This window comes from Lepidochelys olivacea, assembly GCF_965140295.1.
Source record: "Lepidochelys olivacea isolate rLepOli2 genome assembly, chromosome: 4".
NCBI lineage: Eukaryota > Metazoa > Chordata > Testudines > Cheloniidae > Lepidochelys > Lepidochelys olivacea.
Window position 1 is genome coordinate 146,602,336 of NC_140414.1, and position 15,529 is coordinate 146,617,864.

At 47.0% G+C, this 15,529-nt stretch overlaps 1 protein-coding gene across 2 annotated transcripts in view; it reads right to left on the minus strand.

Moving 5' to 3' along the window:
- DYSF (dysferlin) overlaps positions 1–15,529 on the minus strand; it is a gene marked incomplete at its 5' end in the record, with an annotated part of 306,191 nt that overhangs the window by 265,457 nt on the left and 25,205 nt on the right. For both annotated transcript variants that reach the window (XM_084626184.1, XM_084626183.1), the window contains 2 exons: positions 925–1,016; positions 3,765–3,820. In XM_084626184.1, coding sequence (XP_084482310.1) covers positions 925–1,016; positions 3,765–3,820 — 148 coding nt within the window. The remainder of the gene's footprint in view (positions 1–924; positions 1,017–3,764; positions 3,821–15,529) is intronic.

Consider the following 15,529-nt stretch of genomic DNA (forward strand, 5'->3'; position numbering starts at 1 on the left):
CTCTCCTCATAACTCATGTGTTCCAGTGCCCTAATCATTTTTGTTGCCCTTCGCTGGACTCTCTCCAATTTATCCACATCCTTCTTGAAGTGTGGGGCCCAAAACTGGACACAGTACTCCAGATGAGGCCTCACCAGTGTCGAATAGAGGGGAATGATCACGTCCCTCGATCTGCTGGCAATGCCCCTACTTATACATCCCAAAATGCGGCTAGCCTTCTTGGCAACAAGGGCACACTGTTGACTCATATCCAGCTTCTTGTCCACTGTAACCCCTAGGTCCTTTTCTGCAGAACTGCTGCCTAGCCATTCGCTCCCTAGTCTGTAGCGGTGCATTGGATTCTTCCGTCCTAAGTGCAGGACTCTGCACTTGTCCTTGTAGAACCTCATCCGATTTCTTTTGGCCCAATCCTCCAATTTGTCTAGGTCCCTCTGTATCCTGATGCACCCCCTGGAAGAGCTCTAAGTACCCCAGGGGCACACACATACCCCTGGCTGAGAGCCACTTGGCTAAGAGCCCTCATGAATATTGACAGATGACCCATGGGCTTCATGGAAGCATCTTAAGAAGGGATTTGAGTACAGAGCAGGGGCTTGGGGAGAAGGAGGTCAATCTATGGTTGTGATTCTCCTCGCTCGCATCTTGTGTCATCGTTTACAGCCATGCCATGGAGATGTATAATGCAGCCTTCCTGATCTGGGACGGGGAGCTTTTTATACACGCAGCCCAAGAGTAAAGAGCAACCCATGGTGCAGGGCAAGTCAGAGGATTCTGAAGATGAGAATTGGAAAACTTGGTTTGTCCTCCACCCAAAATAAAACCCCCATGTTTTGGGTTATGAGCTGCCCAACAGCCTACCTTATAAACAAATCAGTCGCTTTTATGGACAAGAAACAACAGAGGAGATTTGGGGGCACATCTTACCTGTTTCTTCCGACAGTCTCATGGTCTTTGACGACAACAGTGAGCTCAGCATTCTGGTCTAAGGGAATTCCTTTCAGATCCCAGTCAAACCCCTAGAGCGAGAAGAGAAACAATAAAAAATCATTGCCATGTTATAGCATTAGCACAGACAGCTATTGACCCACAGCTAGAACTAGCCGAAAAATGGAATTTCCATCCCACAGGAAATTCTGACATTTCAAAATTTATTTTCACTCCAAATCAGGACAAAAAAAATCAAAATTCTAAAAAGTTTCTATTCAAAAACATTGTTTTGCTTCAATAATGTTGAAACAAAATGTAATATTAAACACAGTATATAAAAATATTATTAAAATGAATATTTTAGTATAAGAGCCTAAACTAAGTGAAACAAAATGGGAAAGTCAAAATGAAATGTTTTTACCGTATCAAAACTTTTGACATTCAACTGTCTCCAGTCAAAAAGTTCATCAAAATTGACACATTCCCACTAAATGTGTTGATTTTGATTTGACTGCATTTCCACTGAAAACGGTTACACCAAAAATATTCTCAGCCAATTCTTCCCACATTCCTCCTTCAAAAATGAAGGGTGTTCACATCACAGCATTTGCCATGATTTTAATCATCAGTCTTACAACACAAAGTTTGTCAGGAACCCAAATTTCCATTCCATGGGAAATTCCAAAATAAATTAAAAACAAAAATCAGAAAAGAAAAGATGAAATTTTGAAAATTCCCACAAAATGAAAAAAACTAATAAAAAAATTTATTTGGGACCATTTCATTTCAATAGTATCAAACTATTTCACTTCAACTTTTATATTCTACTAAAATTATATATATATATATATGACATTAAATATAACATACTGAGTTGTATTAAAATGAAAGTTTTCATATAATATAGAAGTCTGAACAAAACGACATTGTCAAATCACATTTTGACTTTTCCCTCTTGAAAAATCTTGTAGGAATCAACACATTCCCATAAAACATTTCAATTTCAACAAAACTGCATTTTTCAATAGAAAACTATTCTATCAAGAATCTTTTGACCAGCTTTCGTCATGAATTCAGACTTGATCTTGGCTAGCGGAAATCATTGGAATGGCCTAAGACCTTTTCATAATTTTAAGTTCATATGTACTCGAATGAGATGCTAACCAATTTTTTTTTAAAAGAAGCTTTGTAGATTTCTTCCTTCCCACCCAGGAGTCTGATTGGGCAGCGCACATGCTGTCCTGGTACATTGGTTTAAAAGCACTGGTTAGGAAGGACAGTGGATGAGGCATTATATTGTGACTTAGGGCACCTGGGTTCAATTCTCAGCTCAGCAACAGACTTTCTAGGTGACCTTGGGAAAGTCACTTGAGCTACCCTGTGCCTCAGTTTCCCATCTGCAAATCTTGCAGGAGTTTTGGGAATGTAATGAAGGTGCTCAGGTACTACAGTGAGGAGGACCAAGTGAAGTACCTACAGTGATGAAACGGCACTTTAAAAAGCGCTCAATTCCACGGGACATTCTAAGAGAGCCCACCACTTTTGCACAGCAAGTCACAGCTTCAGAGCCGGTTCGTCATGAAATTGACGGAAAAGCCAGGAAGTCTGGACCTGGCAGACCTCTGGAAAATTCCCTTGGTGAACTGAGTTCTGGATTTCCGGTTTAGTCTAAACAAGAGAAGAATGAGGAGGGCCATGATAACAGTCTTCAAATATGTCAAAGGTTGTTATCAAGATGACAGTGATCTATTGTTCTCCATGTCCATGGAAGGTAGGACAAGAAGTCATGGGCTTAATCTACAGCAAAGGGAGATGTAGGTTAGATATTACCTAACTCTAAGGGGAGTTAAGCTACCTCTCCAAAGGCCACACCTGGCTGATACGTCACACTTTGATCACTCCAGTTTGCCCTTAAAGGACCCACGGCAGAGCGGCTTTCAATTAAAGCTAATTCCTGCTAGGAGCACGGATCAGCTTGCCTTGCTGTGGCTGGCTACTAGAGGACAGGCTACTGCTGCTGCCTGCTAACAGAGCTACTCCATTAGGTCCTGCTGAAGGTCCTGAGTTCAGACACTGCTGATGCAGTGTAGTCATTACACAGACCCAGGGGCATACGTGCACCAGCATTTAGACCACCCCCAGCCCCTGTAGTCTCTGCCCCAGATCTCCCGTCCAGGGCTCTGATCACAGAGGGCCTGCAGATGAGGCTTCCTGTGGGCTTTAGTGAAGCCAGAATCGAGATGGGAAGCAATGCACCCACCAAGTTTTCTGAAGGGCACGATCCAATCCCCAGCAGTGATGGAGCTCTCATCCTCCTGCTCTGAAAGCACCCACCCGAGCTAACGGAGAATCTCTCTTTCCAGCACAGGGGCCGAAGACACACAGCTGAGCAGCTCTGATTCCACTCAGCTGTGGCAGCAGCCAGGTCACTTCACAGCACGGTATTTCTGAGCAGGCTGCTGACCACACAACACACCCTAGGCAAAGGGGGAGGAGCCTGGAGGCTATTTTGCATCCTATTCAAATAATGCATAAGAGCCAGTGTCAGGGGGAGCCAGTGTCAGGAAACAGGCCAGGGCACAGGGGTGAATCAAGGCAAGATCCTAGGGTTCTGGACCCAGCCGCAAACAGCAAAGGGCTAAATTAGCCCCTAGTGTAGTTACACCAGGGATGAATTTGAATGCTAAAAAAAGAGAGATACAGAGCTCAGCTCTTTTCCCACACGGGGTAGAATTCGGACCAAGCTCTGTGACTCAAGAAATGGAATGAACTCTGGCTCCCGCAAACGTGGCTCCTGGCAAGAAAGGGGAGCAGGTTCAGAAGGGGGCGCCACTTGCCTCATTCCACACAGGGTTCACGTTGTTCTTGATCACTTTGGTTCTCTTCTTCACACCTAAAAAAGGAGTAAAGCGGAAGGGTTAGGAAAGTCCTCAGACACTCCCCTCCCCATCTTCCCCTGAGCAAAAAATTCCTGCTGCTTTAAAAAACAACAAAACATATTGCTCCAACTTTGATTATCCCGTGAAGATCTTAGGAAAAGGCAGCTGCATCCCCAGCCTCAGAGAGCTTCCCGTCTAACATCCCGGATCCTGCAAGGAGGGCTGCAGGGTTAGGCCCAGTGTTAAGGCAAGACGCAGGGCCTGGGGGCAGTGGATGAGGAGTGCAAAGCCAGGAGGATTCCTGGAGAAATGGGCAGAATGATCTCAGCTGGAGGGTGGCGTGAAGCTGAGGGAGGAGGAAGGTGACCCCAGGAGCACTACTGGGAGGAGAAGGGATCTAAAGATGCACCGTAGCCCCAGGAAGTAGGCCAGGGGTCCAATAAGTAATGATGTCTCCGAGAACGAGGAGGAACATGGCAGCTTTTCAGCAGTACATGGCCACACAGAACAGAAAGAATCACTGACAGAAGATGGGGAGGTAAACAGAATGGCCCGGATCCTCAATGGTATTTAAGGAGCCTAAATACTTTTGAGTATCTGAGCCAATGTGATCAGCCCAGGCCCTTCACTAACCCCACTCTTGTTTCCTCCCTCCTACTGCATTGGAAATGGTAGATGGGGCCCATTACTATTTCTGATTCGTATGTCAGTAGTGGTAGATCCCCAGTCACGGACCTAGGCGCCACACAAACACAGTCTCTGTCCCAAAGAGCATCCAATCCAAGTACAGCAGAGCCCACTTAATAGCAATCCCAAGATTAACAACTTTTGCAGAATAACGATATTCTGCTAGGAGCTGATCCCGTCCCAGTGATGTGAATGTTAATGGGATTTGGATATTGGCAACAGGCATGCTGCTTAATAGCTACCTTTTTGAGAAGAAAGACCCCGGCTGCAGGCAGGTTTGCAGGGCTGCAACAGGGGAAGGAGATGCTGGGGCTGCACCATCTCTCTCCCTGTACTCTCCAGACTGCACCATGCCCTGGCACCAGGGGCCCAGGCTCAGTATGTCCCAGTGCTGCAGCAAACTTGCCTGTGGTCAGGGACCTGCCACTCTGACAGTCTGCACCTTTATGTTCACCTTTTTTACAAGACTATGATACATTTTGTAGAAGGTATCCTTGTGAGGTATCATTTGAAAACTCATAATTTGCTGATCATTATTATGCTAGTAAAATATGTATGGCAACATTGTTAATGTAAAGTTATGAGATCCTACTGTATAATGTTGTTGAAGGCATGTCCCATGGTTAGAAAAGCAGACACAAACCAGTTTCCCAGCAATTAATGACCCAGTCAGGTATCAATGAGATCATCAGGACCATCACATAGCAGAGCGACCATTCACTGGCAGGAAGAGGGGAGTGAACAAAAATTTACATTTTAAAAGAGAGACAAACTTTATGGCATGTGAGCCATAGCAGGAGATGGCTCTTGTGCAAGAGAGTGGACTATAAAGGTAGAAAGCCATGGCCCCCAAATCACCTCTTCTTCCCTTTCTCTCTGCTCACAGCAGCACCACCACCTGAAGGAACACAGGGTTGGGGGAGGGGTCCTGATTGAAAACGATTTCAGCCGGTCAGACTGGAAAAGCAGATGGTGAGACAAACCGCAGTGTAAAAGGCACCCCAAGCTGGAGAGTTAAGGGAACACAGCAGTCCAGATTGTACCCTGGGGAATGCCAGACCCACCCACACAGATAATGGGCTGGGATACCCTCGTGCCCACACAGTGTGTGCGGGGGGTGATCCAAATGGCCCACGTTGGTATCATGGGGGGGGCCACACAGTTATGAGTCTGTACCCAGGGACTTCCCTAGATAGGCATGTTTTCCCCCGTGATGGCCATCTGCATGATATTTCACCAAAGGGACCCTGCGTGGTCTCTGCCAAAAGCAAAGAACTCGGGGGTTGTCATGGTTATTGCAGGATGTATGTACTGGAAATATTTTAAGAGTGATATAACATGTCGAATATTGTGTCCAAAGTTGTGTCCTGGGAGTGAAGCAGGTCACCGGGGTGGCTGGTTCTCAGAGATAACCCCATCAAGAGTGAGAATAATTGACAATTTCAACCTAGCCTAGTCCAGTGTTGACAGTCTAGACAAGGTTACACACTTGGGCCTTTTCAAAGCATAAAAGAGCTCAAAAAAAAGACCCTGTACAAGGGGACCACTGGGGTGAACTGAAGATTGCACTGTGGGTTTTTCTTTTATCTGTAACCATACATTTCGAAACCTTGTATTTACTTCTATTTGAATCTTATGCTTTGTCAGACTTCTACACTGGGAACCCATTTATCCAATCTAATTGGGACCGGGACCAGACTGGATAATCAAAAACGCGGATAATCAGGAAAGCCCCGTGAAGCTATGTTACGTGCTTCAGCCACGCATGGCAGGGCTCTGGCTGTCAGCCCCAGGGAGTTGACAATTACCAGTCTGCACCCAGGGACTTGCTTAGACATCCCTAGGTGGCCATGTTTCCCTAGTGATCACCATCTTCACCCTATTTCACCGAAGGGGCCATCTGTGGTCTCTGCCAAAACCTAAAAACTTACTGGTTGCAGGATGTATGTAGGGAAATATTTCAAGAGTCACGTAACAAGTCTAATATTGTGATTAAAGCTGCCCGAGGTGAAACAGGACACAGGGACAGGCTGGTTCTCAGAGCTAACTCCATCACATGTGAGAACAGTTCCCAGATCCCAGCCAAGAGTGGAAAGTCTAGACAAGGTGCATGCTTGGGCCATTATGAAGCATAAAAGAGCCAAAGAAAAACACCTTGAGCCGGGGGGACCAACAGGGCAAGCTGAAGTTAACAAAACGCCCTGGCGATGAAGAGAGACAAAAGGTCTGGGTGTGACATTATGAGTGTAATATAATATCTCATTGAAAGGTGACATAGGGCCAGAAAGAGTTAATCAACTCACAGAATGACATGACCCATGGCCAAACTTTAAAGACTGGTTAGGAAGATATGTGGTCACAACTCAATGGCCCCCTCCCCGCAGGGAGTCCCCTGGGAAGGCAGATCAGCACTGTATATTGCTAACGCCATTGCAAGAATCGCAAAGCATTTTGGGGAGGGTCAAAGGTGTGCGAGTGGGGAGTAAACGTTTCCTTTATAAGGTACGAGAGGCCAAGAACGGCGGGGAGAAGAAGAGAGCAGAGAACGAGTTAATTCAACACTTCAGCTAGCTCAATCTGAAGATAAGACGCTGGCCCCAGCCAGCCCAAGGTCGCAGCTCACAGCCAACGTTTGGCTGTGAGCCGAGAAAGACGAGGGCTTGAAAGTTGCCCGAGAAGCCATGAGAAAGAAAATCCAACTGCACAGACATGCACCTGCAAGACAGCAAGCCCAGGGCGGCAGAGTCTGAAAACACAGACGAGACAACAAGAGGGGGAGCCAAGCCAGGCGTCCCTGAAGCCGGGATGTTTTGGGAAAGGGAAAGAGACCACAGAAAGCCGGTTTGGACTGGCACAAAGAGCACCAGGAATGGAATGGAATGGAATGGAATGGAACACCCCCAAAGGAGCCCAGGACTTAAAACCATCCTGAGAGCTTGAGCAATTTGGAGATTTGCAGTGGACCTTGGACGACCTGGGCCCAGGACAAGAACTCTCGTCCACACCCCCCCACTTCTTCTTATGTTACACCCGGGCCTGGCCAGCCTCTGGTAGTACGTGTGTGAGTATGAAAGTGGGTTAGGGCTTGGGGCGCTAATGCTTTCTTCCTTCCTCTGAGTGACGTGGGGAGCACCCATCACCCTCTGCTGTTATTTTATTATTTTATCAATGAAACTTTAAAACTTAGACACTTGGTGTGTTACACCATCTCCTCCCTTAAAGATCCTGCAGCCTGAACCTGATCAACTGATGCTTCAGACAGACTGGTAACAGAAATCTGTCGCAATGTAAATGAATAGAGCTTTAAAATGCAAGCTTGTATTGTTAGATATAGAAGGGTAGCTGTTTGCTCAGGTCTTGTGATGTAAGCAAACAAGTCTTGTCTATTACTATGGCTTTGATTCAAAGATCAAAAAAGGAGTATTAACATTTAGGAAGACATTTGAGTGAAATAGTATCATTGTCAAAATGTGTCTTTGAAGGTTGTGGTAACCTGTATCTGAACTGTTTAATGGATAAATTACCCTGTGTTAATTGCCACGATCTTTGGGAGAAGGAAAGTTAAGCCTATTGTTTTCTCAGGCCAAAAGGCTGCTGGAAATGTAAAAAACCCTGGGACACGATCCTTCTTCATCTCAGATCTGCTTTGGGTTTCAAGAAGGGGAAACCCTAAGCCATAAGAATTGAGATCCCCAGTCACTGAATATGGACACTGAACTATAACCTGTGGACTATTTCTAAAAGAACTTTTGGCAACAACAAACTCACCATCTCTGCTATGTAACTGGACCTCAAGAAATTAAACTCAAGTCTAAACTCTCTTTCTTTTCTTTTTTAATAAATTTTAGTTGAGTTAATACGAACTGGCCATAAGCGTGTATTTTGGGTAAGATCTAAGTTATCATTTGACCTGGGTCTGGGGCTTGGTCCTTTGGGATCAGGAGAACCTTTTTTCTTTTACTGGGGTATAAGTTTTCAGAACCAGTCATCCCCATAAGGAACGGTCCTGGTGTCGATACTGGGAAACTGGAGTGTCTAAGGGAATTGCTTGTGTGACTTATGGTTAGCCAGTGGGGTAAAACCAACATCCTCTCTGTTTGGCTGGTTTGGCATGGCTTAATAATAAAGGACAGCCAGTTTTGGGCTGTAACTGCCCTGCTCTAAGCAATTTGTCCTGAATTGATACTGTCAGTTGTGTCCTACCAAAGGCAGCATCGTTACACTGGGACTACATACAAGGAGAAAGGGGGGCTCAAGGTGGCCTCCATTACAGACGAGATGTTCAGCCAGCATCCATGCCTCACGAAAAGCGGATCCCCACTCTCTCGACTGGACAAGCGCTGCATGATCATTGGGTGAGAAATTCCTTATTAGACAGGAAAGGAACTAGTTAATACGTGAAAACAACAAGAAGTCCGGTGGCACCTCAAAGACTAACAGATGTATAGGCTCTAGCTTGCGGGATGGGGGCGTCTGTTCTCTGTAACCATGCTTCCAGTCCTTAGACTGGCTTCTGTTTGAATCTTTATCTCAAGCTCTGCCAAATAAACTTCTATTTGGTTTTACTATAGACACGACTAAGTGCCACAGGCTCAAGATGGTGCTGAACTTAGGTGAAACTGATGAATTGGGAACTTTGTTTCCACATGGGCAGCAAATCCGTGCACGCTGCGGGTGTCCAGAGGTCAAGGAACTGGACACTCGAGCGTAACGCAGCGGGCTGTACAGACAGGTTGGTGGGACCTGTGCCCTGGGGCTAGAGCAGGAATCTGGGGGACTAACTATCTCTGCTGTGCCCTAAGTACTCATTTAAGGAGCCGAAAGACTGGGGGATGCAAACTGCCAGCCTGCATGGGGAAGAGCGGGGCTTGCAGAGCTCCAGGAGGACACTTTTCTTGCCAGCAGCTGGTAGTTCGGTGCAAGTTTCCCGCAGTGGGCACAGACAAGCGCCCCTTGTGCTATAAGCAGGCGGTAGCCATTCACCCTCTTTCCCTTGAAGATTCCCAGGGAGCCCCTGCCAGAGTCCTGGCGCTGCAGGCAGGGTGGGGGCTGCAGCCCGGATGCTGGGGTTCTCCCCGAGGAACGGAGACACTGGGAGCCCACGTTCTGCCTGGCACCTCTCCCTGAGCTCTCCAGGCTGCATCCTGCCCTGGCACCAGGGCCCAGGCTTGGCACATCCCAGCGCTTTCTGCCCTGACTGCAGCCCCTCAAGCCTGCCTTCTGCATAACAGCAACTGCTGGAGAATGGAAACTTCTTGCTGGGAACCAAGAGGTTGCTAATAAGCAGAATCCACTGTATAAAATTACAAGGGCGTGGCAGTGTGGCCTAGTGATTCAGGCACAGGGCTGGAACTGAGGAGATCTGGATTCAATTCCTGCCTCTGCCACTGCTATGCTGGGGACCTCAGGCAAGTCACTTCACCTTTCTGTGCCTCAGTTTCCCCACCTGTAAAATGGGAATAATGATTCTGCCCTCCTTTGTAAAGTGCTTTGAGATCTATGGATGAACATCAGCATATACAAGTATTATGATTAATAAATAATGAGCTGTAATCAATACTATATTAAGTCAGCGGTACTCAGATACTCAGACCTCAGTGGTTCAGGAGCCCAGATGTTGCTTCAAAATTTGCCATCGATGAGTTGATGCAGAGAAAAATACATAAATGCTTTGAATTACATTAAAAAATTCAGCAGCCTCAGTAGAAGCTGATGCTGCATCACTGACCACCAAGTTCAGCGAATGAGAACTGCATCGGACAAAAAAAGCTCGAGGGTTTAACTCTCGGATCCATGTCTGCACTCCTCAGTTCTTTCCTCTCATGTTGGCACCATTATCGTAGCCCTGACCTCTCACATCAGTGATCGCAATTCCCGTCTCTTCCAGCTTTTTAAGAAGCACATTTGTCATACCAGGTCCTGTAGTATCATCAATGACGATAAATTCTAGAAAATGCTCTGACAGTCACCATTGCAGGGACATTTTCACTAGGTTCTGTTGTTGTTACAAAACGCACCATTAAAGACATTTGTTCCGTATGGCTGATGTCAGGTGTACAGTCCAGAATAACAGAGGAATATCTTGCTGACTTCCGATCTGCCACAATCTTCTGTTTGACTTTTGGTACCAGGAACTGTCTGATCTCATTTTGAATTGTTTTTCCAAGGTAGTGGTGCGTGTACGTTTCTTGAGTGGTGACTCAGATGCTCCTGGAGCACAGCACCAAAGTCAGCCATCAGCTCCACTATTTGAAGGAAGTTTCCACTGTCTGGCACATACAGCTGATCTGAAGTGCCACGCAGTGCTAGGTTTTGGGTAGCAAGCATTCTCACCATGGCCATGAGCCTTTTCAGAACATTTGCCAGTAAAGAGACTCTGATGCTATCTTCTCTTGATGCTGATCCTCTATGGTGGCCTTTACACCTTCGTCTCATCTCAAGCTCTTTCCACCGATGGTGATTTGCTGCCTTTTCATGGCATGCCAGATTTCTAGCCAGATTTTTTCAGTCCTTTGTTCCTGTAGAACCCAGTGTGGTGGGAACATTAGACTGGAAGAGTTTGCAACAAAAACAGTATGCAGCATTCTGGGTTTTTGAGTACATAAGCCAGGTCTCTCCGCTTTGTCCCCACTGGGGATTTCACGCCAGTAATGGGTTAGATGGAAACTTCTATTTTCATTGGCTTTGGGGAACATGAAGTTTTTCACTTGCTGTGGCCCGTGCAGTACAAGGAAGTCCCTCAGGCTACTGTTCAAGTGGGTCCACAGTCCTGGATCATCTAGACTTAACAAACTAAACTCAGCAGCAGCTGTTTCTTGCGCCTCCACCACACTCTTCTCTGATCTACACTGTTCTTCAGGACTTTGCATGGCTACATCCATTGAAGATGGAGATACGGATGCTGCAGTAGCTGCCAGGTCACCTGCCCTCTGACTGACTGGAAGATCAGGCATCTCCTCACCACTTACTCCTCCCTGGGGCCGGAAGGCTCACCGTGAACATTTGTGTCTATGTCTCTCAGGATAGTTCCTTCCTGCTTAGATAGAAAAGCTTCCTTTGCTTGCTTGCTTTTTCTGAATGCTGCCCCAGGGGGGCATTTTCTTCTTTCACTCACGGCTGCTGTTCTGTGCCAGCTAGAGAGGCTCTCAACACTCAGTTGAAGGGGACAAATAAGCAGGCTGGTAGCAGGGCCCGAGCAAGGGAAGAGATCAGAGTCTTAAGGGCCTAACTGGCTCCTACTACTTCAGCTGACGGCCTGTTCTCCTCAAGTGAGTTCCGGGAAGCAGCAGGAAACAGGAAGCTCCCTGAGAAGCTGGGGTTAATCAGTCCAGGCCTTGGGGGTGCTAGAGGGGTACACACATACAATATCAGGGTTGGAAGGGACCTCAGGAGGTCATCTAGTCCAACCCCTGCTCAAAGCAGGACCAATCTCCAATTTTTGCCCCAGATCCCCTAAATGGCCCCCTCAAGGATTGAACTCACAACCCTGGGTTTAGCAGGCCAATGCTCAAACCACCGAGCTATCCCTCCTCCAATAAATATATCAGGGTTGGAAGGGACCTCACGAGGTCATCTAGTCCAACCCCCTGCTCAAAGCAGGACCAATCCCCAATTTTTGCCCCAATCCCTAAATGGCCCCCTCAAGGATTGAACTCACAACCTTAGGTTTAGCAGGCCAATGCTCAAACCACTGAGCTATCCCTCCCCCCCATACATAAGAGGCTCCTCCTCCTCTCTCTCCCTGCAGCTCCTGCTGCTTTCTGTGATTCCTTCTCACCTTTTCTCCTGCCTGCCTGTTATGTCTCTTGTGCCCTCCTTCCTCCAGCACAGCACTCCCCCATCTCTGTGCATCTAAAGCAGAGAGGATATATATGCACCAGCAGCAGACAATTTTCTACACCCCCCTCCACTCCCCAGCCCCCCAGTCTGGCACCTGAGGCCAGGTATGGCCAGCCCTGGAAATATGTTTCCTAATATCCAACCTAGACCTCCCCCACTGCAACTTGAGACCATTGCTCTTTGTTCTATCATCTGCCACCACTGAGAACAGCCGAGCTCCATCCTCTTTGGAACCCCCCTTCAGGTCATTGAAGGCTGCTATCAAATCCCCCCTCACTCTTCTGCAGACTAAATAACCCCAGTTCCCTCAGCCTCTCCTCATAAGTCATGTACCCCAGCCCCCTGATCATTTTCGTTGCCCTCCACTGGACTCTCTCCAATTTGTCCACATCCTTTCTCTAGTGGGGGGCTCAAAACTGGACTCAATACTCCAGATGTGGACTCAGCAGTGCCGAACAGAGGGGTATAATCACTTCCCTCGATCTGCTGGCAATGCTCCTACTAATACAGCCCGATATGCCGTTGGCCTTCTTGGCAACAAGGGCACACTGCTGACTCACATCCAGCTTCTCGTCCACTGTAATCCCCAGGTCCTTTTCCGCAGAACGGCTGCTTAGCCACTCGGTCCCCAGCCTGTAGCGGTGCCTGGGATTCTTCCATCCTCAGTGCAGGACTCTGCACTTGTCCTTGTTGAACCCCATCCGATTTCTTTTGGCCCAATCCTCCAATTTGTCTAGGTCACTCTGGACCCTGTCCCTCCAGCATATCTACCTCTCCCCCTAGCTTAATGTCATCTGCAAACTTGCCGAGGCTGCAATCCATCCCATCGTCCACATCCGGAAGCTTCTAGAATTCAGGGTGGTAGTTTTGGGTCTGCTCCAAGAGGTTCTCTGTGGCTGGGGTCAGACTCCAGGAGGGCGAGCAGCCAGGGCAGCTGCTTTGCAGAAGGCCATGTGCCCTGGGTAAGCTGGGAGAAGCTGAGCCCAGGGGCAGGAAGCAGGCTGGTGTCCCTAACTCTGAAGGATTTTGCAGCAGGTTAGTGATATTGTTATCCTCTAACAGGGAAGCCTGGGCAATGCTAATTATATCATGGGAAATTGGGAGGGGAAAATAACTTCTAGTTTAATTGAATGCTTTGAATGTGGTTTTGATTTTAGCCAATCTGTTCTAGTTATATTGTCTGAACTAGTCCGAGCCACCAGGTGTTCTTTAACTGTAGTAATGGGGAACGAACCATTTCTAGTTTGCTATTTTCAGTTTTGTATTTTCTTGTAACAGGGTTTTCTTTAAATCTAGACACGTAACTGGGTGGTTGGTTAATCAGTTCGCTGACTGGCTGGCAGTGATTTCAGCACAGGAAGAGTCTGCCTGGATCCAGCTGAAGATCCCTACAAGCAAGTGGAGGGAGGATGTTGTTTTAGACTCAGCAGATTGTCTAGATTTGGTGATCAGAGACTCTAAGTGAGATTTAGGTGAACTAATCCTAAGCTTTTGGGAACTTTCCGTTTCTTCCCACTGTGTTTCTGTTCAGATTTTAATTTGTTTTCTTTATTTATATTTATGTATAACTGTGAAGGTAATGTCTGTGGATTATAAAATAGCCATGTCAGATTTTTATTTGTTTCTTTATCATAAGATTTTATAAAGTTATTTAATTAAGTTCATTTAAATTATTAATTTATTAAGTCCTTTTAGGACTTGACTGTGGGCAGATTGACCCTGTGCAATCCTTGCTAAAAATCCCTAGAGACCGAACTCTGGGTCTCCAGCTACTTTCTAGGTGAGTTGGGGGTTTCTTTAAGGCACTGGAGATGGGAAATGAAGTGAACTCCAGCCCACCCAAAGGTTACACAAACATTGCAGCACTAAGCCCTGGGATAAGAACCAGAAAGTGAAACTAACGTATTGGCATGCTCTTCCCTCCCTTGCACGCACTGGTGCTGGGGGCTCCAGGGTAAGGCAGTGTAGATACTCTTACACCACTTAGGATCCATCTTTTCCAGTAGTTCTCAAACTTTTGTACTGGTGTGACCCTTTTCACATAGCAAGCCTCTGAGTGTGACCCCCCCTTATAAATTAAAAACACTTTTTTATATATTTAACACATTATAAATCTGGAGGCAAAGCAGGGCTTGGGGTGGAGGCTGACAGCTCACAACCCCCCATGTAATAACCTTGTGACCCCCTGAGGGATCCTGATCTATACTGTGATCACAGGGCGTGTGGACATACCCCAGTTACCTGAGCTAGCTAGATTTAAAGCTAGCAGAGCAGCAAAGCCATCACAAGTCAATTATCCAGCGTTCCTGGAAGGCTTGTACAGCCCATGCTGAAGCCTACGCTGGGCAGTTTCACTACTCTGGGACCCGAGCTAGATTTCAATCAGAGATGTCCCCTCAAGCTGCATGCATACCCTGTGATTGCTGTAGAGGTGATGAGCACACCCTTACAGAGCCCCTGCCCCGGGGCAGCGTTAGGGTTCTTGGTAGGCCGAGGGGCAGGATTAGGGTTACTGCTATGTGGAAAAAGAAAAGGAGGACTTGTGGCACCTTAGAGACTAATAAATTTATTTGGGCATAAGCTTTCGTGAGCTACAGCTCACTTCATCGGATGCATTCAGTGGAAAATACAGTGGGGAGATTTATATACACAGAGAACAGGAAACAACGGGTGTTACCATACACTGTAACGAGAGTGATCAGGTAAGGTGAGCTATTACCAGCAGGAGAGCTGGGGGGACGGGAAGGGGGGGGACGGGGACGACACACGATGTGCAGGTGAACGAGCCTCTGATAGTGTGGCTGATGTGATTAGGCCCTATGATGGTGTCCCCTGAATAGATATGTGGACACAGTTGGCAACAGGCTTTGTTGCAAGGATGGTCACATAAACACCACCCTATACCGGAAACCTACTGACCGCTATTCCTACCTACATGCCTCCAGCTTTCATTCAGACCACAGCACACGATCCATTGTCTACAGCCAAGCTCTATGATACAACCGCATTTCTCCAACCCCTCAGACACCTACAAGATCTCTATCAAGCATTCTTACAACTACAATACCCACCTGCTGAAGTGAAGAAACAGATTGACAGAGCCGGAAGAGTATCCAGAAGTCACCTACTACAGGACAGGCCCAACAAAGAAAACAACAGAACACCACTAGCCATCACCTTCAGCCCCCAACTAAAAC